Genomic DNA, 27,637 nt, shown 5'->3' with positions numbered 1-27,637 from the left:
GCGTCATAGGCGGGATACCCAACAGTGTGCGCTTTGCCTGGCCCCTTTGGCAGCTAACGGAAACCTGAGCCACTGACTCCATTTGAAGGACCCGACCTTGCAGAAGTGCTCCTCATGGGCAGTTACCTGAGCCGGCCCCGCCCTCGGCCGCTGTCCCCTTCTCTGCTAGGCGGGGACCCGCCTGAGACGCTTGAGAGCCTCGGGCCTGCACACCCAGCCCGCAGTGTTCCTCCGACGTGCCGGGTTTACTCGGCGGCCCCGACCCTGGACCTAACTCGCAGGCCGTCATGCGAGAATCTTGTGGCTTCACCCCGTCGTCGTCGGTACCGTCGGCGGTTTGCCATAGTCCATCTGCGGCAGTATCCAATCCAGCAGGCCCGGTGTTTATTTCTGGGGGTCTTTTCCTCAGTGCCCCACACCCGCCATCCGAAGCCTGTGCTGTCTGCCTGCAGGTCCAAGATGTTCTGCACTTCAGTGATCCTGAAGATGGCATCTGCTAAGGGCAAGCTGACGCTGCGTTTGGCTCTGAAGGAGACAGTCCTCTGTATGTGGTCTTCGCTGTCTAGTCACCTCCCAAATTCTTGTGTAAGGGAGACCTTGATGAGGGCCCTCGAAGAGAATGGTCAAGCGAAAGCCAAAGAAGAGAAAGACCTGACCTCCCTGGTTGAGAGCAGGGAAGAGCTGGCAAAGCCTGGAGAAGGGCACCCAGTCCCCAAGAGGCAGGATGATCTGAGAGGGGATGCCGAGTGCAGCGGGAGCATGCAGTCAGCATTTAGGCGCCTGATGGTCAATGGAGTCCTCTCTTCCTTTGTGCCCAGGCCGGGGCCTCTGAAGAGAGACTTCTGTTCTACCAGCTTAGCAGACAGCCTGATTAGGAAATCCCACACCTGCTTTTTGAGCTCATGCAGCAAACGCAATGCCATCACCAGTTCTTACAGCTCCACTCGAGGGTTCCCACCGCTGTCGAGGAGCTTCCCAGGCACAGCTGGGATCCGAGGCCCAGCCTCATACCAGCCCCAAGTGGCCGCAAAGAAAGCCAGTGAGGAAAGCTATCATTCTAGCTCTTCAGCCTCAGTAGAACCACAAAGGAAGATCAAGCACGAAAATGTTGCAGATGCACCTTCTGGGCAGAAGCAAAGTTTGAGGGATCGCTCACCTCTACCTGACAGCTCCAGGCCCCGGAAGCGCAAGATTCCTCTGCTGTTGTCCTCTAGGCGACATGACCCACTGATCCTGCTCCCACCACCCCAGGTGGGTTATCGAGTCACTGCTGAAGACCTTGACTTAAAGAAGAGAGCTGCGATCCAGTGGATCAACAAGGCCTTGGAAGGGTAAGACTGAGGCCATCTCCAACTGTAGCGCCCCTCAGCTTTCCTGTTTGTCCATACCCGCCTGTGGCAGGCACTCCCTCCTCCAGCTCCCAGCACTAATTCACAGCAGAAGACTTCTGGCAGATGCAGAACTCCCCAGGCCCAGTGGCCTTCCCATAGTTGGATGGAGGGGCACCTCCATGGGCTGTTTTTCTTGGTTCTCTCTAAACCTTTGCCTTACTTGGCTTGGCTATAAGAAAGGGGTCCTCCTTTCCCTGGTCCACCAGGGTTTATTCCCCAGTACTTTGTGCAGGGCCTCACTGGTTCTTTGGAGGAGCATTGTAGGAAACCATCAAAGTTCTGCTATGCCCAGGGCACTGTGCCTGTGGGCCAACTACCCCCATCAGGTAGCTGTCTCCATAGAGACAATGTTTCATTCCCATTGTCTTTCTGCCTGATGTGTCCCTAGAAATTGGGTGGCTGGAGCTTGTTAGGCCGGCCCACCCAGTGATCCCTGCAACCGAAGAACAAGATTTGGACCAGTTTTTCTCTAGGCAGGAGCAGGCAAGACAGCCTTCAGTCTTTCTCTTTCTACATATGAACACTTGGTACCACATAAACATTCAATAAATGAACAAAGTTGTATATGTCACACACATATATAGTCATATATGTTTATATGTTATATATGTTTTATATAGTCATATATAATATATATGTATATAATATGTATTATGTGTATTGTTAGATGTATTATATATATTACATAATTTACTATCTGTAATGTACATAATATATATGTAATGCATATGTATAATATGTATATTTAACATGCTACATATGTATAATGTATAATATATAATTATTATACATAATAGAATATACAATATAAAATATATGCATACATTATATACATATGTAATATATGTATATATAGGTGATATATATAATAGGTGATATATATAATAATTCTTGTACATATAAAATGTATATAATATGTGTAATATATACAAGATATACAATATGTATCATATAATAATATATATCGAATACATATGTGATTTTTTGTTATGCCAAATGTTCCATGTCTTTTCTCTTTGAACATAATGGAGGAAAAATTAACTCGTACAAGTAGCTGGTCTTAACTGTGTCAGGTTTTCTGTGGCTCAGCTGATGGGAAAGCAGCACCACTTTATGCCTCTAGACACTGACTCCTGATTTTTGTATTTGAGACCATGAGGTGGCAACCCGTGCACCAGCCTTTTCCCTCTTTTGTGTCTCACAGGCTCACCCGGCATCACTCTGGGCTTGATCATGCCTACTGTATGTTATGAAATGGCTGTGACAACTTAGTCTTTTTAAAAATTTTTAAATTGGATGCAACTGTAGACTTACAGGACAGTTACAAAGTTACAGAGAATCCCCATCTAGTCTTCACTGAGCTTCTCCTAATGTTAATATCTTACAGAACAATGGTTGAAACCAGGAAACTGACACTGATATGATGCTATTAGCTAAACTTCAGACTTTAATTGGATTTTCCTAGTTTTTCTAGTAAAGTTTTCTTTCTGTCCCAGTATCAGTCCAGAATCTCAAATTTGATTTAGTTGTCATGTCTCCTGAGTCTCCTCCCAACTGACCATCTCTCTGTCTTAATATCTTGTGTAACCTTGATATGTCTGAAGAGTACTGGTTAGGTATTTTGTAGAATTTCCCTCAGTCTGGATTTCTCTTTTTTCTCATAAGAACATTGAGGTTAGGATTTTGAAGAAAAATCTTAGGTGATGTACCCTTCTCAGCACGTCACCTCAAGGGTACATAATATCCATATATCTTACTATGGGAAATATTAGCCTTGATCACCTGGTTAAGGTGATGTATACCAGAGTTCTCCATTGGATAATTATTTTTCCCTGTGTCATAAATATTTGAGGGGGGAAATCATACTTTGATGCTACAAAAAAATTCTGTTTATCCTTGAACTTTGCATCATCAGTGGATCTTGACTACAGCAATTATTATTGTGCTGTTTTATAAAAATTTTTTAATGTTTTTTTATTTTTGAGGGAGAGACAGAGTGTGAGCAGGGAAGGGGCAGAGAGAGAGGGGGAGACACAGAATCTGAAGCAGGTTCCAGGCTCATACCTGTCAGCATGCGGGGCTTGAACCCACCAACCATGAGATCGTGACCTGAGCTGAAGTCAGACACTTAACCGACTGAGCCACCCAGGTGCCCCCAAAACACTTCTTGTAAGAATCACTTGGTTCAGATCCTTTCAGCTTCCTTTAAGTGAGGTTATGTGATTCATTTGTATCACACTTAGATTCATTTCTCACAGTCTGCATTCCATTTCAGGTTCCCCTAACAGTCTAACAATCTAGTTGATTTTAATTTGCAAACAGTGAATCTCACTCTTTTTGGTGTACAGTTTGGTTATGTTTTGTTGAGTACTTCTGTGTCTGAGTATTCTGTGTTTGAGTATCCATGAGAGATATTGGTCTGAAATTTTATTTTCTTGTGCTCTTTTTGTCTGGCTTTGATATCAGAGTAATATTGCTCACATAGAATGAGCTGGAAGGGTTCCCTCCTATATATCTGGAAGAATTTGTAGAAGGATTGGTATAATTCCTTCTTGAAATGTTTGGGAGGATTTACCAATGGAGCCGTCTGGGCCTGGGTTTCTATGGGAAGATTTAAAAATTACTAATTCAATATCTTGCTGTAGGCCTACTAAGGTTTTCTAATTCTTCTTGAATCAGTTTCAGTAACTGGTGTCTTTCTGGGAATCTGCCCATTTCATGTAAGTTGTCTAATGTGTTGGCATAAAATTGTCCATTGTATTTCCTTATAATCTTAATATTTGTAAGGTAGAAAATGATACCCTCTCTTCAATTTCTAATTTTCTTAGTGACTTTACTCTGTATCTCCACCTAAATGTCTCCCATTCTCATTCTTGCTTTCTTTTTGGTCAGTGTGTCTAAACGTTGTTAATTGTGTTGATTTTTTGTGGTTTTTATTGCTGTTTTCTATTTTTGTTGTTAATTTAGGTTCTAATCTTTATTATTTAATTCTTTCTGCTTCCTTTGGGTTTAGTTTGCTCTTCTCTTAGAAGTTTCTTAAGGTGGAAGATTAGGGATTTGAGACCTTTCTCTTCTGTAATTTAGGCATTTTAAGCTATAAATTCGCCTTTTTAATGGCATTAGAATAATGTTGAAACTATGTTTGGATGACACTCAGTTCAATATATGTTCTAATTTCTATTATGATTTTTTTCTTTTACCCTAAGTTTAGAAGTATGTTCTTTAATTTCCAAATATTTGGGGATTTTTGCACATTTCTTTCTGGTTTTGATTTATAATTTTATTCCACTGTGATCTTAAACCTACATTTAATGATTTCAATCCTTTTAAATTTGTTGGGGCATTTTTTATGGCCAACCATATGCTCTATTTTGGAAAATGTTCCATAGGTACTTAAAAAAAGGTATATTCTACTGTTTGGGGGCAGAGTGTTCAATCAATGTCAAGTTGAGTTGTTGGATAGTGTTGTCCAAAACTTAAAAATAAGTCTTTTAGGGGAGCCTGGGTGGCTCAGTTGGTTGAGCGTCTGACTTCAGCTCATGGTTCGTGAGTTCGAGCCCCGTGTCGTCTCTGTGCTGACAGCTCAGAACCTGGAGTCTCTGTGCTGACAGCTCAGAGCCTGGAGCCTGCTTCCAATTCTGTCTCCCTCTCTGTCCCTCTGTCCCTCTCCCCCTCACGCTCTGTCTCTATCTCTCAAAAATAAATAAATGTTAAAAAATTTTAAAAAATGTCTTTTTATTCTTGCTGTTTTCCTGTCTAATTTTTCTATCAGCTATTGAAAATGGAGGCTTAAAATACTCAACTATAATTGTCTTATTGTCTGTTTTACATTTCAATTCTGTAAGTTTTGGCTGTGTGGATGTTGGAGCTCTGTTGTTAGCTGCACATAAGTTTTAAATTGTGACAGCTTCCTGATTATTGATCATTTTATCATTATGAAATGTCCCTCTTTCTCTTTTGTAATATTTTTAGACTTAAAGTTAGCTTTGCCAAATATTGTTACAGTTAATCCAGCTCTTATGGATACTGTTTACGATTAATATATTTTTCCATTCTTTTAATTTGAATTTGTTTTTATACTTGAATCCAAGCTGTATCTCTTATAGCCCAGCATATAATGGGTCTTGCTATTTAAAATCCAGTCTCTGTTCTTTTATTTGTACTTTTTAATCTATTCACATTTATTGTAATTATTGCCAAGGTTGGGTTTACTTTTTACATTTTGCTACTTATTTTCTATTTGTCTCGTGTGGTTTTTGTTTTTTGTTTTTTGCTTCTCTGTTGCTCCTTTACTACCTTTGTGCTAAATAGATTTTTTTTAGTGTATAATTTTAATCTTCTCTCTTCCCCCTTTATTTTTACTATTTTTGAGTTATTTTCATAGTGGTTTCTCTAAGAATTACAATATGCATCTTAAATTTTCAAATATCTACCTCCTTACATGCAGATGACAAATAAATACATGAAAAGATATTTAACATCATTAGCTGGTAGGGAAATGCAAATTAAAGCCACAATGAGCTATTACTACATGCCTATGAGAATGGCTAAAATAAGTAGTGATGATATCAAGTGCTGGTGAAGATGCTAGGTCATTCATACATTGATAGTCAAAATGCAAAATGATACAGCCACTCTAGAAAACAGTTTGGCAGTTCCTTTGAAAACCAAAAGTGGACTTACCATTTGACTGAGTTGTACTCATGGCCATTTATCACAAAGAAATGAAAACTTATTTCCATGAGAAAACATGTTCACCAATGTTTATAGCAGCCTTATACCTGATATCTCAAAACTGTAAACTACCCAAAAGTCCTTCAATGGGTGAATGGTTAAACAACTATGTACATCATTCTATGAAATACTATTCAGCAATAAAAATAAACGAGGAACACCTGGGTGGCTCAGTCAGTTAAGTGTCTCCCCTTTCTCTCCGCCCCTCCCTGATCACTCTGTCTCTCAAAAATAAATAAATGTTAAAAAAAATGAACTATTGATATATGCAATTTAGATGGATCTCAAGAGAATTATGATGAGTGAATAAAGTCAGTCTCCAAAGGTTACATAGCATATGATTCCATTTATGTAACATTCTTGAAATAATAAAAGTATGGAAATAGAGAATAGATTAGTAGTTGACAAGGGTTAGGCATGGGGTGGATATATATGGCTATGAAGAGATGTCACAAGGAAGGCTTTTGGTGATAGATTAGTTCTGCATATTGATTGTGGTGGTTACATAAATCTGCATAGACATTGTAATTGAATTGCATAGAAATACACACACATAAATACATGTAAAATAATGAAAAATGAGTAAACTTTGTAGATTGTACCAATGTAATTTTTCTTGTTTTTATGTTGTTCTATAGTTATACAGGTATTGTGATTGGGGGAAATTGACTAAAGGGTACATACAAACTCCCTGTACCTTCCCCCAAATTAGCTGGCAAACATAAAATTATATCAAAATAAAATGTAAAGGAAGTATATCTCAGATTAATATGAATTAATTGATTAATACTAATTTATTTCCAGTAAATAACGTAAACTTTGCTCCAACATAGATATATTATTTTTCCTCTCTGAGAGACTATTGCATCTTTATATGTTATAAGCCCAGGTTGATAATTATTATTTTGTAAACTTATGCCTTTTAAATCAGTTTCTTCATGATAAGAGCTAAGATGATGGAGTAGTAGGAGGACCCTATGCTTACCTTGTCCCTCAAACACAGCTAAATGAGTATCAAATCATTCTGAACACCCAACAAATAGATCTGAGGACTGAGAGAGCAGACTGCACAATTAGTGGGAGAGAAGAGACTACATCATGGAAGATAGGAGGTGCAGAGATGTGATTTGAGGAACAAAAGGATCTCAGGTGCTGCAGAGGAGAGGGAGCCCTGATCACAGAGGAGAGAGAGCAGCACAAAGGAGATTGCACAAAGAAAACACTTCCCCAAGGCTATTTACTGGGAAAAGGAGAGGGACTGATTATTTGAGTTTTTACAACTAGCAGAGCTCAAAGACTGGAGTTCTAGAGGTCCACACCCTGGCTGGTGTTGAATCTGGCAGGCACTACAGTGGATCCAGTGGATAAGGCAGGGAGAGGGCTGGGAGCAGATGGTGTGATCTGAGAATCCCTCAGATCCTCACTGAAAATAAATGATATAGAAGATAATAATAATAATAATAATAATAATAATAATAATAATAAAACAAGTAGAACAGATCAATGAGACTAGGAGCTGGTTCCTTGACTTAATAAAATTGGTAACCCCAGCTTTATCAAAAAGAAAAGAGAAAGGACCCAAATAATAAAACCATTAATGAGAGAGGAGAAATCATAACCAACAGAAATACAATTATAAGAGAATATTATGAAAAATTCTATGTCATCAAATTGGGCAATCTGGAAGAAGTGGATAAATTCCTAGGAACATATAAACCACCAAAACTGAAACAGAAAGAAACAAAATTTAAACAGACTGATAACCAGCAAAGAAATTGAATCAGAAATCAAAAATCTCCTAACAAAAAAAATTACAGGGCCGGATGGCTTCCTAGGGGACTTCTATGAAACATTAAAAAAAAGAGTTAAAATGTATTCTTCTGAAACTGTTCTAAAAAATAGAAATGGCAGGAAAACTTCCAAACTCATTCTACAAGGCCATAATTACCTTGATTCCAAAACCAAAGACCCCACTAAAAAAGAGAATTATAGGCCAATATTCATGATGAACACGGATGCAAAAACTCATAACAAGTTACTACACATTAAATCCAACAGTACATTAAAGGAATCATTCACCACAATCAACTGAGACTTATTCCTTGGCTGTAAGTTTGGTTCAATATTCACAAATCAATCAATGTGATATACCACATTAATAAATGAAAGGATAAGAACCATATGATCCTCTCAATAGATGCAAACATATGTCAAAAAGCATTTGACAAAATACAGCATCCATTCTTGATAAAACCCTCAACAAAGGGATGTTAAAGGGGACTCTGAGTATAAAGGAAAGGCCATAAGTAAGAATTAGAAAAATAAGAAGTATAAAAGGAGTAAAAATAAGGATATCAGTCAAGGGACTCACAAAATAAAAGGACATAAACTATGACACCATATACCTAAAACGTGGGGAGAAGAGTAAAGAATGGGTTCAAACTTAAGTGACCATCAACTTAAGATAGACTGCTGTGTGCAGAGATGTTATACACACTTAATGGTAACCACAAATCAAAAACCAGTAGTAGATATGCAAAAAATGAAGAGAAAGTCATCCAGGTATGTCACTAAAGACAGCAAACTTATGGTGAGAGAAGACAGCATGGAAAGAAAGGAACAGAGAAAATCCACAAAAAGAAACACAAAACAAATAACAAGATGGCAATAAGTACATACCTATTATAATTGTTTTTAATGTAAATGTACTAAATGCTCCAATCAAGAGACATAGGGTGATAGACTGGATAAAAAAAAAAAAAAAAGAGCCACCTATATGTTGCCTACAAGAGACTCATGTAAGACCCTAACAACACATGCATATTGAAAGTGAAGGGATGCAGAAGCATTTATCATGCAAATGGATGTGGAAAGAAAAGCAGGGGTAGCAATACTTATATGAGAAAAAATTGACTTTAAAACAAAGACAGTAACAAGAGATAAAGACGGACACTATATAATCATTAAGGAGACAATCCAAAGAGAAGGCATAACAATTGCAAGTATGTATGCACCCAACATGTCAGCACCCAAACACATAAAATGGTTAATGACAAATATAAGGGAACTAACTGATAGTAACACAATAATAGTAGGGGATACCCCACTTACATTGATGGACAGATCATTCAGACAGAAAATCAACCAAGAAATGGTGGCTTTGAATGACACAGTAGACCATACAGATTTAATAGATATATTCAGAGCATTTCATCATATAACAGCACAATACACATTCTTTTCACCAGCACACAAAACATTCTCCAGAATAGATGACATATTAGTCACAAAACAAGTCTCAACAATTTCAAAAAGATCAAATTATACCATGCATCTTTTCTGACCACAATGCAATGAAATTAGAAATCAACCACAAAAAAAATTTTGGAAAGAGCACAAATATTTGGAGTCATTTTAAATAACATGCTACTAAACAATGAATAGTTCAGTGAAGAAATGAAAGAGGAAATCAAAAAATACATGCAGACAAATGAAAATGAAAACATAGTAGTCCAAAACCCCTGGGATACAGCAAAAGTGGTTCTAAGAGGGAAATTAATAGCAATACAGGCCTGCCTCAAGAAGCAAGACAAATGTGAAATAAAAAATCTAAACTTACACCTAATGGAACTATAAAAAGAACAACAAACAAAGCCTAAAGCCAGCAAAAGGGAAATCATAAAGATTAGAGCATAAATAATCAATGAAACCAACAGCTTGTTCTCTGAAAAGATCAACAAAATTAATAGCTTCTACCCAGACTCATCAAAAGAGAAAGGGAAGGAGGGAGGGAGGCAGAGTGAGAGAGAGAGAGAGAGAGAGAGAGAGAGAGAGGACTCAAATAAAAAAACCCAGAAATTAAAGAGGAGAAATAACAACCAACACCACAGAAATACAAAGGATTTTAAGAAAATTTTATGAAAAAATATATGCCAACAAACTGGACAACCTAGAAGAAATAGATAAATTTGTAGAAAGAAATAAACTACCAGAACTGAGTCAGGAAGAAATAGAAAATCTGATTAGACAGATTACCAGCAAGATAATCTTTTCCAAAATATAGAAGAGAAAAGATCACTTCCAAATTCATTCTATGAGGCCAACATTACCCTGATTCCAAAACCAGATAAAGATACTACACAAAAAGAGAACCACAGGCCAATATCTCTAATGAACATAAATGTAAAAATCCTCAAAATTATATTAAACTGAACCCAACAATATATTTTTAAAAATTCACCATGATCAAGTGGGATTTATTTCTGGGATGCTAGTGTGTTTTAATATTTTCAAATCAATCAATGTAATACATCACATTAATAAGAGAAAGGACAAAAACCATAAGATCACTTCCATAACTGCAGAAAAAGCATTTGAAAAAGCATAAGATACACTCATGACAAAACCCTCAACAAAGTATTTAGAGGCAACATACCTCAACATAATAAAGGCCTTTTATGAAAAACCCATAGCTAACACCATAGACAAAGGTGAAAAATTGAGAGCTTTTCCTCCACGGTCAGGAACAAGATGGGGCTGTCCACTCTCATCAGTTATCCAGCGTAGTACTAGAAGTCCTAACCACAGCAATCAGACAAGAGAAAGGAATAAAAGGTGTCCAAATTAGTAAGGATGAAGTAAAACTTTCACTATTTGCAGATGACCTGATACTATATATACAGAAAACTCCAAAATCTACTAGAACTGATAAATGAATTAATCAAGGTCACAGGATACAAAATTAATGTACAGAAATCCACTGCATTTCTATATGCCAATAATGAAGCAGCAGAAGAGAAATTAAGAAAGCAATCCCATTTACAGTAGCACTAAAAGTAATAAGATACTTAGGAATAAATTTAACCAAAGGGGTGAAATTGAAATTGAAGATGACACAAAGAAATGGAAAGTAATTCCATGCTCATGAATTGGAAGAACCAATATTATTAAAATGTCTATACTACCCAAAGCAATATACACATTTAATGCAACCCCTATCAAAATACAAATGGGATTTTTCACAGAACTAGAACAAACAATCCTAAAACTTGTATGGAACCACAAAAGACCCCAAATACCAAAGCAATCTTTGAAAAAAAAGAAAAAGAAAAAAGAAAACAGGAAGCATCACAATTCCACACTTCAAGTTATATTACAAAGCTACAGTAATCAAGACAGTATGGTACTGGCACAAAAATAGAAACATAGATCAATGGAACAGAATAGTAAGCCCAGAAATAAACCTGTAATTATATGGTCAATTAATCTTCAACAAAGGAGACAAGACTATTCAATGGGAAAAAGACATTCTCTTTAACAAAATGTGTTTGGAAAACTGGACAGCTACATCCAAAAGAATGAAATTGGACCACTTTTTTTTTACATCATACACAAAAATAAACTCAGAATAGATTCAGAATTTAAATGTGAGACGAGAAATCATAAAGATCCCAGATGAGAGCACAGGCAGTAATTTCTCTGACATCAGCCATAGTGACATCTTTCTAGATAAATCTCTTGAAGCAAAGGAAATAAAAGCAAAAATAAAATATTGGTATTACATCAAAATAAAGAAGTTTCTGCACAGCAAAGGAAACAACAAAACTAAAAGACAACCTATGGAATTGGAGAAGATATTTGCAATATAAGAGATATTCACTGAAAAGGAAAAAATAAAACTCCATTTCCAAATGGCATGATGGTCTGTATAGAAAATCCCAGGAAAATCTACAAAATAAATCCTCCTGAAGCAAATTATTGAGCTTGACCTGCTCTCAGGATACAAGATCAATACACAAAAATGAATTTCATTTCTATATACTAATGGTGAATAGGTAGAAACTAAAATCAAAGCCACAATAACACACAATTTCTTTGGAGAAAACGAAATACTGAGGTATAAATCAAACAAGATATGCACAGGATCTGTGAGATAAAAATAAAAAATGCAAATGGAAGAAATAAAAGATGATCTAAATTCTTGGAGAGACCTACCACATGAAAGGACCAAAAATCTCAACATAATAAAGATGTCAAATCTCTCTGAATTCATTTATAGGGTTTTTTTTTTGCTTGCTTATTTGTTTGTTTGTTGGGTTTTTAAATGTTTTTAAGTTTTAATTCCAATGTAGTTAACATACAATGTTACATTTGTTTCAGGTGTACAGTATAGCGATTCAACAGTTCTATATACTACTCAGTGCTCATCAAGGTGTATACTCTTAATCCCCTTTACCAATTTCATCCATCTCCCCACCCACTTCCCCTCTACTAACCATCTCTTCTCTATAGTTTGTTGATTTTATTTTTTTCAGAAAAGTGGGGTTTTGCTTAATTTTCTCTATTTTCCTGTTTCAATTTCATTGGCTGCTGCTTTTGTCTTTAATAATTCTTTCCTTCTGCTTTCTTGGTATTTATTTTTATTTTTTTCTAATTTCTGGAGGTAGGAACTTAGATTATTGAGTTCTATTGAGTTCTGTTTTTTTTTAATGTTTGTTTGTTTTTAAGAGAGAGAGAGAGAGAGAGAGAGACAGAGTGTGAGCAGGGGAGGGTCAGAGAGAGAGGGAGACACAGAATCCAAAGCAGGCTCCAGGCTGTGAGCTGTCAACACAGAGCCCGATGTGGGGCTCAAACCCATGAATGGTGAGATTATGACCTGAGCCAAAGTCAAACGCCCAACTGACTGAGCCACCCAGGTACTTAGTGAATTCTGTTTTCTAAAGTAAGCATTTGTTGCTATAAGTGCCTCTCTCAGCACTGCTTTGGCTACATCCCACAAATTGTGATAAGTTGTGCTTTCATTTACATTCAATACATAATATATATATTTTTCCTGTGGGACTTTCTCTTTGACTCATGAATTATTTAGAAGTATGTCATCTAATTTCCAAATATTTGAAGATTTTTTTGTTCACTTTCTGTAATTTATTTCTAGCTTTATGCTAGTATGGTCAGAGAACCTTCTCTATGATTTCTACTCTTTTAAATTTGTTAAGGTTTATTTTATGGTCCTCCTTAAGTGTTATCTTGATAATTGTTCTATGGATGTCAGAAAAGAATGTGTATTTTACTATTTTTGGAGTATTTTACAAACGTCCATCAAGTTCTTTTTCTTTATATCATTGCTGAATTCTTCTATTTTGCTGATTTTCTGTTTAATTTTATCAATTGATAAATGAGGACTGAAACCCCCAACTATACTTGTGAATTTGTCTATTCTTTTGGTGCTTTCAGTTTTTTGCTTCATGTAGTTTGTTTTTTTTAAAAAAAATTTTAAATGTTTATTTATTTTGAGAGAGTGACAGAGTGTGAGTGGGGGAGGGTCAGAGAGAGAGGGAGACACAGAATTCGAAGTAGGCTCCAGGCTCTGAGCTGTCAGCACAGAATCTGATGCAGGGCTTGAACTCAACCTGAGCCCAAGTCAGATGCTTAACCGACTGAGCCACCCAGGCGCCCCATGCTTCATGTGTTTTGAAGCTTTATTGTTTGGTACATACACCTTTAGGATTGCTGTATCTTCTTGGTGGATAGGTCCGTTTGTTGTTACGTAATGTCCCTATTTATCCCTACTTACTTTCTTTGCACCAAAGTCTACTTTATCTGATGTTAATATATCCCTTTCTGATTAAAAAAATAATGTTTGCATGCTTTGTCCTTTTCCTTTCCAGCATAGGTATGTCATTATGTTTGAGGTGAGTTTTTGCAGGCAAACTACGTTTAGGTCTGCCAAACTCTGTCTTTCAATTTGTGTATTCAGACCATAGACATTTAAAGTAATTATTGGTATATTCGGGCATGGTTCTGTCCTTTTATTATTTGTTGTCTGTTTCCTATATTTCTCGTTCTTCTGCTACTTTTTCCTTCTATCCTGTAAGTTAGCTGAACATTTTTAGAGTTCCATTTTGACTGATTTATAGTGTTCTCCAGCATATTACTTTTTGTGTAGTTTTCATAGTAGTTGTTCTAGTTATAATCATACATACATGTAATCACAGCCTACTGGTGTTGATGTCTTATCACTTCAAGTGAAATGTAGAAACTTTACCTACCTTTACCCTTCCACTTTAAAAAATATAATTATTTCCACTATATACTTTAAGTACCACATCACATGGTGTTATGCTTCAACCCATAAAATATGCTTCAACCATAAAATATGATTAAAGAAACTCATGAACTGAAGGATTGTGTATTATATTTACTGCCAGTTTTATCATTTTCTTTCTATTTGGAGATCTTCCTTTAGCTGGTATTTAAGACTAGGTCTGTTAGCAATAAATTCCCTTAGTTTTCCTTGTCTTAGGATATCATTATTTCTTATTCACTCTTGAAGGAAGGACATGGGATTCAAAATTGACAGTTCTCTGCTTTCAACGCCTGAAAGATGTGTCTTTTCTTTTTAGCCTCCATTGTTTTAGATGAGAAATCTGTTGTCGTTCAAATGGGTGCTCTCTTCAATGCAATATCTTGCTTCTTTCTGGCTGTTTTAAAGTTGTTTCCCTTTTTGGGGCACCTGGGGGGCTTAGCCAGTTTAGCATCCGACTAGATTTCTGTTCAGGTCATGATCTCGAAGTGGTGAAATCAAGCCCTGCATCAAGCCCCAAGTTGGACTGTGAGCATGGAGCCTGCTTAGGATTCTCTCTCTCTCTCTCTCTCTCTCTCTCTCTCTCTCTCCCCCTCCCTCCCTCCATACCTCCCTCCCTCTCCCTCTCTCAGCCCCTCCCCTGCTCATGCTCACTCTCTCTCAAAATAAATAAACATTAAAAGAACAAATAAAATTGTTTCCTTGTTAGTTTTCAGAAGTTTAGTTTTGCTGTGTCTCGGCATGGATTTTTCTTTTCTTGTTATCCTTTTTGGGAATTGTTCAGCTTCTTGAATCTGTAGAATTATGTCTTTTGCCAAATTTGGGACTTTCAGCCATTATTTCTTCCAATACATGTTTATTTCCACACGTTGTCCTCTCCTTCTTCTGGGGCTCTGATAGTATAAATTCTATGAATGGTAGACCTCCTTTTTATTTAGTCCTTTAAGTTCCCGAGGATCTTTCACACACTCTTCCCCCCTTTTTTGGTCTACTGTGTTCTCTTTACTCAGATTGGGTAAATTCTACTCACTTGTTTTCATTGATTCTGTCCTCTGTCAGCTTCACTTACTATTGAGTCTATCTAGCAAGTTTTTAAACGTTAGTTATTTTATTTCAGTTGTATAATTTCCACTTAAGGTTTTGGAGAAGTTAAAACGGCAGAATAGTGGGGGTTATGCTGAGCTTGCCTTGTCCTTCCAACACAGCTAGATCATCATCAAATTATTTTTAACAACTAGGAAATCAATCGAAGGATTAAGAAAATAATCTGTACAATTGGAGTGGGAGAACATGGCAGATGTGAGGTTCAGAGCTATTAATTGAGGGAGAGGAAAGTCTCAGTACCACAGCGGGAAGGGAAACTTTTTCATGGAGAGTGGTCAGGAAGAGAGGGAGAGAGTGGTGGGGAAGGAATGACTTGTAGGATTCACACAAGACTCCATGGTGTGTGGATCCCCTGGGTCGCACTAAGAGATATTGCTTCCTTTCCCGGTGTATATTTGGAAGAGGGCTTTTGTTTGTTTGTTTTTGGTTTTGTCTCTTCAAGGACAACAGTCCTGTTGGGAGCCATTGAGTGGCCATTCAATAGCAGGGAATTGCTATGGTAGCACCTGCAGATGGTAGACATACTGGTTGCAGCTTTTTGCTGTTCACTGCAGTAGACTCCAGCCACTTGGCTTGCCTTGTGTGACTGCTTTTCTGGAACAGAGGCACACAGAGACTGCAAATAACCTGATCACAGCTTTTCACTGTGTGCCATAATATATTCCAGCCACTGTGAGCGTGCCATGTGACTACTTTTCTGGGACAGGCCAGTGAAGGGCAGAGGAAGAGAGCAGGTCTGCTCCAGGCCTGGCCCTTTAAGACTTGGGGTTTTGAATCACAGTCACCAGCCAGAGATAAAACACAGGAGAACTGTGGTGCTGGGTGTGCCAACTGCCAGGTACAGACAGGTTAAGGACAGGGATTTGACAAAAGCCTAGGACGCTTTTCTGTAAGGGCCACCTGAACAGAGGTGAGTTCCCCTCCTATGGGATTAAAGGGTGATGTGATGCCATCTTCCATCTACTCCCCAATCCCAGCAACATCAGGCTTCAGAGGGAAGCACAGCGCCATCTAGTGGAGGCTGAAGTCTTTTACATCAAGCCCCACCCCCTGCATCCTGGAAGTGTTTCCATGACACACGTCAGCCTGAGAGTCAGTGATGCAGGACCTTCTGGCAAAGACCAGCACAAACAACTCCCTTGCACCAAGTCTACAGATCGTAGTGTTGCAAAGTTTCAGCTCGAGGGAAAATATGATCTAACTTCAGTTTTACCGTTATTCTTTATTTTATTATTATTTTTCATTTATTTTCTTGTTTTTTAAATTCTTTTTATTATTATTATTTTTATTTATACATTTTATATATATACATATTCTTTTAATTTTATTGTTTCTTGTTTTTTATTATATTTTGTTATATATATGCCTATATATATATATATATATATATATATATAGAAGTTTATTTATTTTGAGACAAAGACAGAGTGTGAACAGGGGAGGGGCAGAGAAAGAGAGGGAGAGTGACAATCGCAAGCAGGCCCCGCACTGTCAGCATGGAGCTCGATGAGGGGCTCAAACTAAAAAACTGTGAGACCATGACCTGAGCTGAAACTAAGAGTAGGATGCTTAACCTACTGAACCACTCAGGCACCCCTATTTTATTTTCTTATATTTTATTTTATTTTTGGATCTAGATTTCTTTAGCAAGTAGACCAAAACACATACAGGATCTAGGCGGTTTTTTGTTTGCTTGTTTTTCTTTATTTTTTTTCTTCTTCTTTTCTTTTCTGGACAAAATAACAAGATGGAGAAATTCATCCCAAAAGAAAGAACAGTAGACATCAAGTTGTGTTACAAAGCTGTAATCATCAAGACAGTATGGTACTGGCACAAGAACAGACACTCAGATCAATGGAACAGAATAGAGAACCCAGAAATGGACCCACAAATGTATGGCCAACTAATCTTTGACAAAGCGGGAAAGAATATCCAATGGAATAAAGACAGTCTCTTCAGCAACTGGTGCTGGGAAAACTGGACAGAAACCTGAAGAAAAATGAACCTGGACCACTTTCTTACACCATACACAAAAATAAACTCAAAATGGATGAAAGACCTCAATGTAAGACAGGAAGCATCAAAATCCTCGAGGAGAAAGCAGGCAAAAACCTCTTTGACCTTGGCCGCAGCAACTTCTTAGTCAACACGTCTCCGGAAGCAAGGGAAACAAAAGCAAACATGAACTACTGGGACCTCATCAAAATAAAAAGCTTCTGCACAGCAAAGGAAACAATCAGCAAAATGAAAAGGCAACCAACAGAATGGGATAAGATATTTGCAAGCTACATATCAGATAAAGGATTAGTGTCCAAAATCTATAAAGAACTTATCAAACTCAACACCCAAAAAACAAATAATCCAGTGACGAGATGGGCAAAAGACATGAATAGACACTTCTCCAAAGAAGACATCCAGATGGCCAACGGACACATGAAAAAATGCTCAGCATCACTCATCATCAGGGAAATACAAATCAAAACCACAGTGAGATGCCACCTCACACCTGTCAGAATGGCTAACATTAACAACTCAGGCAACAACAGATGTTGGCGAGGATGCAGAGAGAGAGGATCTCTTTTGCACTGCTGGTGGGAATGCTAGCTGGTGCAGCCACTCTGGAAAACAGTATGGAGTTTCCTCAAAAAAATTAAAAATAGAACTACCCTATGGCCCAGCAATTACAGTACTAGGTATTTATCCAAGGGATACAGGTATGTTGTTTTGAAGGGGCACATGCACCCCAATGTTTATAGTAGCACTATCCACAATAGCCAAAGTATGGAAAGAGCCCAAATGCCCCTCAATGGATGAATGGATAAAGAAGATGTGGTATATATATACAATGGAGTATTACTCAGCAATCAAAAAGAATGAAATCTTGCCATTTACAACTACATGGATGGAACTGGAGGGTATTATGCTAAGAGAAATTAATCATTCAGAGAAAGACAAATATCATAAGACTTCACTCATATGAAGACTTTAAGATGCAGAACAGATAAACATAATGGAAGGGAAGCAAAAATAATATAAAAACGGAGGGGGACAAAGCATAAGAGAACAAACTGAGGGTTACTGGAGGCGTTGTGGGAGGGGGGATGGGCTAAATGGGTAAAGGACATTAAGGAATACACTTCTGAAATCATTGCTGCACTATATGCTAACTAACTTGGATGTAAATTTAAAAAATAAATTAAATAAAATGGTAAAAAAATTTAAAAGAAGAAAGAAAGAACAGGCAGTAGAACTCACAGCCAGGGATTTAATCAATACAGATATAAGTAAGATGTCTGAACTAGAATTTAAAACCATGATTACAAGGATACTAGCTGGGCTTGAAAAAAGCATAGAAGATGCTAGAGAGTCCCTTTCTGCAGAGATAGAAGAACTAAAATCTAGTCATGCTGAAGTTAAAAATGGTATAATTGAGATTCAATCTCCAATGGATGCCATGATGGCAAGGATGGATGAAGCAGAGTAATAAATCAGTGACACAGAAGATAAAATTATGGAAAATAATGAAGCTGAAAAGAGTGGGAAACAAGGCAAAAGACCCACAATACAAGACATAGAGAGAACCCAGTGACTTATTAAGAGGAAAACAATTATATCATAGGAGTCCCAGAAAATGAAGAGACACAAAAAGGGGCAGAAGGTGTATGTGAGCAAATTATAGCTGAAAACTTTCCTAATCTGGGGAGGACACAGACATCAAAATCCAGAAGCACAGACAACTCCCTTTAAGTTCAACAAAAGCTGACGATTACCAAGGAATATCATAGTCAAATTCACAAATACACAGACAAGGAAATAATCATGAAAACAAGGGGAAAAAAACCTTACCTACAAGGCAAGAGATATCGGTTCACAGCAGATCTGTCTACAGAATCTTGGCAGGCCACAAGGGAATGGCAGGAAATATTCAACATGCTGAATGGGAAAAACATGCAGCCAAGAATTCTTTATCCAGCAGGGCTGTCATTCAGAATGGAAGGAGAGATAAAGAGTTTCCCAGACAAACAAAACTAAAGGAGTTCATGACCAGTAATCCAGCCCTGCAAGAAATTTTAAGTGAGACAGTGAGACTCTTTCAGTGGAGAAAAAACAAAACAAAACAAAAGACCAAAAGCAACAATGACTAGAAAGGACCAGAGAATATCACCAGAAACACCAGTTCTACAGACAACACAATGTTCATATTTTTCAATAATCACTCTGAGTGTAAATGGACTAAATGTTCCAATCAAAAGACATAAGGTATCAGAATGGGTTAAAAAAAAAACAAAAACAGGATCCATTTATATGCTGCCTACAAGAGCCTCATTTTAGACCTAAAGACACCTGCAGATGGAAAGTGAGGGGATGGAGAACCATCTATCATGCTAATGGACATTAAAAGGAAAGCCAGAGTAGCCACATTTATAGCAGATAAACTAGATTTTAAAACAAAGACTGTATCAAGAGATGAAGAAGGGCATTATATCATAATTAAGGGATCTATCAAGAAGATTTAAGAATTATAAATAATTATGCCTCTAACTTGAAAGCACTCTAATATATAAATCATTAATAACAAACACAAAGAAACTTATTGACAGTAACACAATAATAATAGGGAACTTCAACACCTCATTCACAGCAATGGACAGATCATCCAAGCAGAAAGTCAACAAGGAAATAATGGCTTTGAGTAACACACTGGACCAGATGGACTTAATAAATATATTCAGAACATTTCATTCTAAAACAGCAGAATACACATTCTTCTTAAGTGCAAATGGAACATTCTCCATAATAGATCATATACTGGGTCACAAATCAGCACTCAACAAGTACAAAAAGATCAAGATCATCCATGCATATTTTCAGGTCACAACACTATGAAACTTGAAGTTAACTACGAGAAAAAATTTGGAAATCCCTCAAATACACGGAGGTTAAAGAACATCCTACTAAAGAATGAATGGGTTAACCAGAAAATTAAAGAATAAATAAATAAATGCATGGAAGCAAATGAAAATGAAAACACGACAGTCCAAACCCTTTGGGATGAGGCAAAGACAGTCCTAAGAGGAAAGTACATTGCAATTCAGGCTTATCTCAAGAAGCAAGAAAGGTCCCAAATATACAACCTAATCTTACACCTAAAGGAGCTAGAAAAGGAAAAGCAAATAAAGCCTAAAGCCAGCAGAAGAGGGGAAATAATGAAGATTAGAGCAGAAATAAATGATATAGAAACAAACAAACAAAAAACCTCGAGTAGAACATATCAATGAAACTAAGAGCTAGTTCTTTGAAAGAATAGATAAAATTAATAAACCCTTAGCCAGATATATAAAAAAGAAAATAAAAAGGACACAAATAGATAAAATAATGAGTGAAAAAAGACAGATCATAACCAATACCACAGAAATACAAACAATTATAAGAGAATACTATGAAATATTATATGCTAAAAAATTGGGCAATCTGGAAGAAATGTACAAATTCCTAGACACTCACAAACTATCAAAACTGAAACAGGAAGAAACAGAAAATTTGAACAGACCTATAACCAGCAAGTAAATTGAATCAGTAATCAAAAATCTGCCAACAAACAAGAGTCCTGGGCCAGATGGCTTCCCAGAGGCATTCCACCAGACATTTAAAGTAGAGTTAATACCTATTGTTCTCAAACTTCCAAAAGAAGAGAATGGAAGTAAACTTTCAAACTCATTCTATGAAACCAGCATTACCTTGATTCCAAAACCAGACAAAGATCCCACTAAAGTGCAGAGTTATGGGCCAATATCCCTAATGAACACGGATGTAAAAATTCTCAACAAGATGCTGGCCAATCAATTTCAACAGTATATTAAAAGAATTATTCACCACGATCAAGTGGGCTACAGGGCTGCTTCAATATTTGTATATCAATCATGATACACCTCATTAATAAAAGAAAGGATAAGAATCCTATGGTCCTGACAATAGATACAGAAAAAACATTTGACAAAATACAGAATTCCTTCTTGATAAAAACCCTCAAGAAAGTATGGATAGATGGAACATACCTCAACATCATAAAAGCCATATATGAAAGATCCACATCTAATATAATCCTCAATGGGGAAAAACTGAAAGCCTTTTTCCCTATACTGAGGAATGAGACAAAGACATCCACTCTCATCATTACTATTAGCCTCAGTAATCAGAAAACAAAAAGAAATAAAAGGCATCCAAATCAACAGAGAAGAAGTAAAACTTTCACTATTTGCAGGAGACATGTACTCTACATGGAAAACCTGAAAGACTCCATCAAAAAATTTCTGGTACTGATACATGAATTCAGGAAAGTTGCAGGATATAAAATCAATGTACAGAAATTGGTGTATACCAATAATGAAGCAACAGAAAGAGAAATCAAGGTATTAATCCCATTTACAATTGCACCCAAAACTATAAGACATCTAGAGAAAAACCTAACCAAAGATGTAAAAGATCTCTACACCTGAAAATTATAGAATGCTTGTGAAAGAAATTGAAGAAGACACAAAGAAATGGAAAAAGTTCCATGCTCATGGATTGGAAGAACAAACATTTTTAAAATGTCTAAACTACCCAAAGCAATCTACACATTTAATGCAATCCCTATCAAGATACCAACAGCATATTTTGCACAGCTAGAACAAACAATCCTAAAATTTGTATTTAACCACAAAAGACCCATATAGCCAAAATAATCCTTAAAAAGAAAAAAACTGGAGGCATCATGATTCTGGAATTCAAGCTATACTAAAAAAACTCTAATGATGAAAACAGTATGGTATTGACCCCCAAACAGACACATTAATCAATGGAACAGAATAGAAAACCCAGAAATGGACCCAGAACTATATAGTCAACTAATCTTTGACAAAAGAGGAAAGACTCTCCAATGGAAAAAAGACCGTCTCTTCAACAAATGTTTCTGGGAAAATGGATGCCATGACATGCAGAAGAATGAATCTGGACCACTTTCTTACACCATACATAAAAATAAATTCAAAATGGATGAAAGACCTAAATGTAAGACAGGAAACCATCAAAATCCTAAAGGAGAATACAGGCAGCAACATGTTTGGCCTTGGCTGGAGCACCCTCTTACTAGACATGTCACCAAAGGCAAGGGAAACAAAAGTAAACATGAACTATTGGTATTTCATCAAAATAAAAAGCTCTGCACAGTGAAGGAAAAAATCAAAGGCAAACAAAAATCAAAAACAAAACTAAAAGGCAGCCTATGGAATGGGAGAAGATATTTGCAAATGACATATCTGATCAAGGGTTAGTATCCATAATCTATGAAGAACTTATCAAACTCAAAACCAAACAACCCAGCTATGAAATGGGCAGAAGACATGGACAGTTTTCAAAAGAAGGCATCCAGATGGCTAACAGACACATGAAAAGATGCTCAACATCACTTCTTATCAGGGAAATACAAATCAAAACCATGATTAGATACCACCTCACACCTGTAAGAACGGCTAAAGTTAAAAACATAGAAACAACAGCTGTTGGCAAGGATGCAGAGAAACAGGAACCCTCTGGCGCTGTTGGTGGGAATGCAAACTGGTGCAGCCTTTCTGGAGAACTGTATGGAGGTTCCTCAAAACACCAAAAGTAGAACTGCCCTACAATTCAGCGATTGTACTAGTCAGAATTTACCCAAAGGATACAAAAATATGGATTTGAAGGGGGTACAGGCAACGTTTATGGCAGCATTACAAACAATAACCAAACTGTGGAGAGAGTCCTAATGTCCATTGACTGATGAATAAAGAGGAAGTGGGGTGTGTGTGTGTACACACACAATGGAATATTACTCAACTATCAAAAAGAATGAAATCTCGCCATTTGTAATTACATGGTTGGAGCTAGAATGTATTATGCTAAGCAAAATAAGTCCATCAGAGAAAGACAAATACCATATGTTTTCACTCATATGTAGAATTTAAGGAACAAAACAGATGAACATATGAGATGGTGGCAGGGAGGAAGAGAAGAGAAGGAAACAAACCACAAGAAACAAACCACAGACCAAACTGTGGGTTGATGGAGGGAAGTCGGTGGGGGATGGACTAGATGGGTTAGGGGTATTAAGGAGTGCACATGTTATGAGCACTGGCTGTTGTATGTAAGTAAGTGATGGATCACTAAATTCTACTCCTGAAACCAATATTGCACTGTATGTTAACTAAAATTTAAATTTAAAAAATTCTTCTTGGTTCTCCACCCCCCCATTTTTTTCTTTTAAAAATAACTTCTATTTTATTGCTTAAAATTTTAGTCTTTTTTTATTTGTTTCAAGAGAGAATTTGTAATTTATTATTGATGCATATTTATGATGACTGCTTTAAAATATTTAACATTCCATCATCTTACTCATCCTGGTTTTGGTGTCAGCAAACTCTTTTATTCAAATTGTGATTTCACTGGTTCTTGGTATGAGGAATGATTTTTCTGTTATATCCTCAATGTTTTGGTTATGTTGTTAAGAGACTCTTTATCCTATTTCAATATTCTATTTAGCAGGTAGTTTTGCTGTTTAAGTTTAGCCTGTATGTTCTGACCTATTTTTGTGAGCTTGACAGTTTAATTCCAGAGACTTGCAATGTTATTCTGTTCTGCTTTATTCTTAATTCTCCTTAATTCTGCTAGTACTCTCTGTGGGGACAGTGAGTGTTCACTGGGTTGCCTGGTATCCCTGAGCTACCTCCTGTTGAAGATAGGGTGTCAGTAGCCATTTCTTTGAGGTCTTCTTATGCCACTGTTAAAGGGCAAAGAGACAAAGGGCTTTGCTGCTGCTGCTGCTGCTGCTGCTGCTGTTGTTGCTGTTGTTGCTGTCATGGGCAGTTGGGGTTGTTTGCTGATGACTCAGTTGTAGAGTGAGGGTTGAATCTCTCCATGAAGTCTCTGTTGGGCTTCTCTATTCTTGTTCTTTGGCCAGAGACAGCAGGATTTTATTGTTGTTGTTGTTGTCGTTTTGTATATGCCCATTGGTGGTTCTAGGTTCTAGAACCCAGGTTCTTGGTTCTGGCACCAAGTCCTGGATATATGAGAAATTAACACACACAAGGAATTTGTCATATGTCATTCCTCCTGTTCCTAGTTAGTCCACTTTCATTTTTCCAGTCTTCAGAGTCTTTTTCATTGCTATCTGCATAATTTCTGAGGTGTTTTGTTCCATTAGAGGGGAGACACAGGGAACAGTAGTAAGTTTATACCATCTTGTTATGGTTCTGGTGTCTCTAACATTGCTTTTTGAGGAGAGGCTTTGCTGACCACCCCACTCTGCCACTGTGGAAGTCCCATACCCAAATCAGTTTAACTGTAAATTTGCTGACAAAAGTCTCATTTATTCCATATTTGTATCCTCCTCTGAAGGATCCTAACACAGTCCCAATACCCATCAACTGTTCCCATTAATTAAAAAATAACAATTTTTATACATGTGTGTTTTAAATGGGTAAAGATACTAATTACATTACATAATTATACATTTCTGGGATCCTTTTTCCTGTATTCCAAGTCTGTTCTCTAGGCTCACTTTTGTTCTTTCTGATACTATTATTAAATAGTTCCTTTAAGTGAGGCTGTATGGGAGTAAGTTCTCTTATTTTATATCTATGACTTTTTTAGCCCTTACTTTTGAAAGATAATTTAGATAGGTATAAGGTTTTTAGGTTGATACATAAATCCCCTTACCACCTTTATATTAGGGCATGGTTATGTGAAGACACTATAAGTTTTGAGTCTGTTGGCCAAGTACATTCCCATGGATAAGATTTTGTGTTCTTGTGTCAGGGTCAGTCATTCAAATGTGGACTCACATGTGTGTTGGGTAAGTTACTAATCCTCTGTTTACTTACAGATAAAATAAGGATAATCATAAGTGAGAGTTACAGAGTGCTTATATAAGTCCTCCTCTATGTCAAGTGCTTTGTGTCTAATACCCTTTTTTATTATTTATGTTGTTACTATTATTTTTTTCTCTTTTACAGATGATGGAGCTAATATCCAGAGCAAACTTGAGGACAGTGACATCATGACTCATCTGCATATGAGCTGACCCTCAAATCTGAGTACATATACTGTACTCTGTACTTGTAGTGCAATATTACATTCTATGTAGGGTCATTTTGATACTTAAATAAGATAATCATCTAAAGTGCTAACTGTTGTATCTGACTTATACTTGTATTCAGTACATTTTATCCCTTATGATTTCCTCCCCTTCTGCTGGCCACATCTGTGAGCCCACAGCCTTTTAGAGAATCCTCTCATTTCCCCTTGGCTGTCATGGGAATGCTCATGTGTTGGCTGAAGTGATGGCCCAGATACTTCTTAACTCCTCATTCCCCAGGGTTCCAACAGTGGTGCTGTCTTCCATGTAGAGCCTGGGGAAAGCGCCACTTCTTCCTCCCATATTTACTCTCTGTGTCATGCCATGGAAGCATCTGTATTTACGTACAGAGCATCATAAAACCTCTCTTCAGTAACACCATGGGCTTCTCCATAGGCACTCAGCTCAGTATGTGGGATCAGGTTTTGGACAGATGACAGTCTGGTATCCTCCACATACCCTTTTCCTTCTCTCTTGCCTCTAACCCCCCCAAATTTCCCTTGTCTTCCCATCCCACTGTACCACTACCAGTCACTCATCTTCTCCATTGCTAGCTTTACTGAATCCAATTTAATTTCCTGCTCTAGGATAGTGAGAGCCACAGGGAAGAGCTTCAACACTTCAAGATGAAAGAGAATGAGGTGCCTGAGACCTGAATCAGAAATAAGTCCTAAAAGAGGAGGGGACGGCTGAGGCAAGGTGCGCTACCAACACCAGAGCAGAGGGTTCTGTGAGGCCAGTGCCAGAGGAGGGCTAGATTCTTCTAGATTGGGACAGAGACGGATCTGCTGAGTGGAGTGCCTAGTGTTAGGTAGAGAAAATATCCCCCAGGTGTCTTTCAAAGGTACTAAGGAGGAGGAGGTCCTGTAGCAGCCCATCTTGGGCTAGAGTCATTCACTGTGGAATGACAGACATGAGACAGGTACAATATGACCCTTGTTGGTTAGTGTTGGAATCTGGCATTTGTTGACTACTGCTGATGCCTAGCATCAGGGGATGGTGGCACCAGGGCACTGGGAAAATTGCTGTGGCCAGAACTCCTGGTCCTTCCTCCAGCAGTGATCAAATAGATACATAATAAGCAGGCCCTCAGCTCAGGGCCTCAATATGTAATGGATGATTCAGAGGACATGCTAAATCCCACATGGCTTACATGTAAGGGGACTGTCTATCACCACTTGGGAGACCTGGACTCCTGGAGGAGGCAAGGGCTGACCTGAGAGAGGGGTCCCCACTGCTCCCACCTCTGAATGGTCTCCTGAAAAAAACACAATGTCTGGCTTCTGCAGGTGAGACCCTCTCCCAGTAGCCTTAGGTTTATTATCTGAGATGCTGCATTTTGTGTTGTGTTCTATTTTGTCTGTTGTGGCCATGAGTGGCAGGACCTGGATCTTTCCTGAAGGATGTGGATATCATTTGTATTTCACATCTTATAAATCAAGGTGTCCACAGACAAGTGACTGGATATGGAAATGTGGACAAGAACCAGGAAGAAGAGGGAAGCTGGGGGACCAGTGGTTACTTCTCTGTTAAGTCAGTGGAGTAAAAAGACACCCTTCTTTTATAATGCAGCTTTAAAAAGTCTTATTTTTCCTCCATCCTCCCTGCATTTATCCAATGTTAACAATATTCTTATATGAATGTATACACATAAATGGCACACAGAAAAAGTTGGTCATCATTTGTTTTACGAAAATGGGGTTATAATGTATGCCTTCTCTGCCTCTTCTGAACACACCTGAGAGATCTACATGAATCAGTTAATAGAGATCTAGCACATTCCTTTTAAGACCCTAATCCTGGGGCACCTGGGTGGGTCAGTTTGTTAAGTGTCTGACTTCAGCTCAGGTCATGCGTCCGACTTCAGTTCAGGTCATGATCTCATGGTTCATGGGTTCAAGCCTAGCATTTGGCTCTGTGCTGACAGCTGGAGCCTGGACCCTGCTTTGGATTCTGTGTCTCCCTCTTTCTCTGCTCGAGCTCTGTCTCTCTCTCTCTCAAAATAAATAAACATTAAAACAATAATAATAATAATAATAATAATAATAATAATAATAAAAAGACCCTAATCCCGAGAGTCATCTTAACCCTAAAGTACCAACCTAAGCCCTAATTGTAAGATCTTAAATTTAAGGCCCTAACTCGAATCTTAACATTAGGGTCCTCACCTGAACC

At 37.7% G+C, this 27,637-nt stretch overlaps 1 protein-coding gene across 2 annotated transcripts; it reads left to right on the top strand.

Moving 5' to 3' along the window:
- Nucleotides 1-25,514, top strand: LOC102960637 (nuclear envelope pore membrane protein POM 121-like). 2 transcript variants are annotated; one of them, XM_042981811.1, is made up of 2 exons: nucleotides 1-1,251; nucleotides 25,341-25,514. In XM_042981811.1, the coding sequence occupies exons 1-2, from the start codon at nucleotides 115-117 to the stop codon at nucleotides 25,386-25,388; spliced, it is 1,185 nt and encodes a 394-aa protein (XP_042837745.1). In that variant the 5' UTR covers nucleotides 1-114; the 3' UTR covers nucleotides 25,389-25,514. The 2 variants fall into 2 exon arrangements, with proteins under 2 accessions (XP_042837745.1, XP_007083123.2); XM_007083061.3 differs by having other exon boundaries at nucleotides 2-1,331.
- The last annotated feature ends 2,123 nt before the right edge of the window (nucleotides 25,515-27,637 follow it).

Source organism: Panthera tigris, chromosome A1 (genome assembly GCF_018350195.1).
Source record: "Panthera tigris isolate Pti1 chromosome A1, P.tigris_Pti1_mat1.1, whole genome shotgun sequence".
NCBI classification, from domain to species: Eukaryota; Metazoa; Chordata; class Mammalia; order Carnivora; family Felidae; genus Panthera; species Panthera tigris.
This window is presented reverse-complemented; position numbering and strand designations above follow the sequence as displayed.

Excerpts from the sequence above, each read along its gene's own strand:
- LOC102960637 (XM_007083061.3), top strand. The coding sequence starts at position 115 with ATGGGCAGTTACCTGAGCCGGCCCCGCCCTCGGCCGCTGTCCCCTTCT.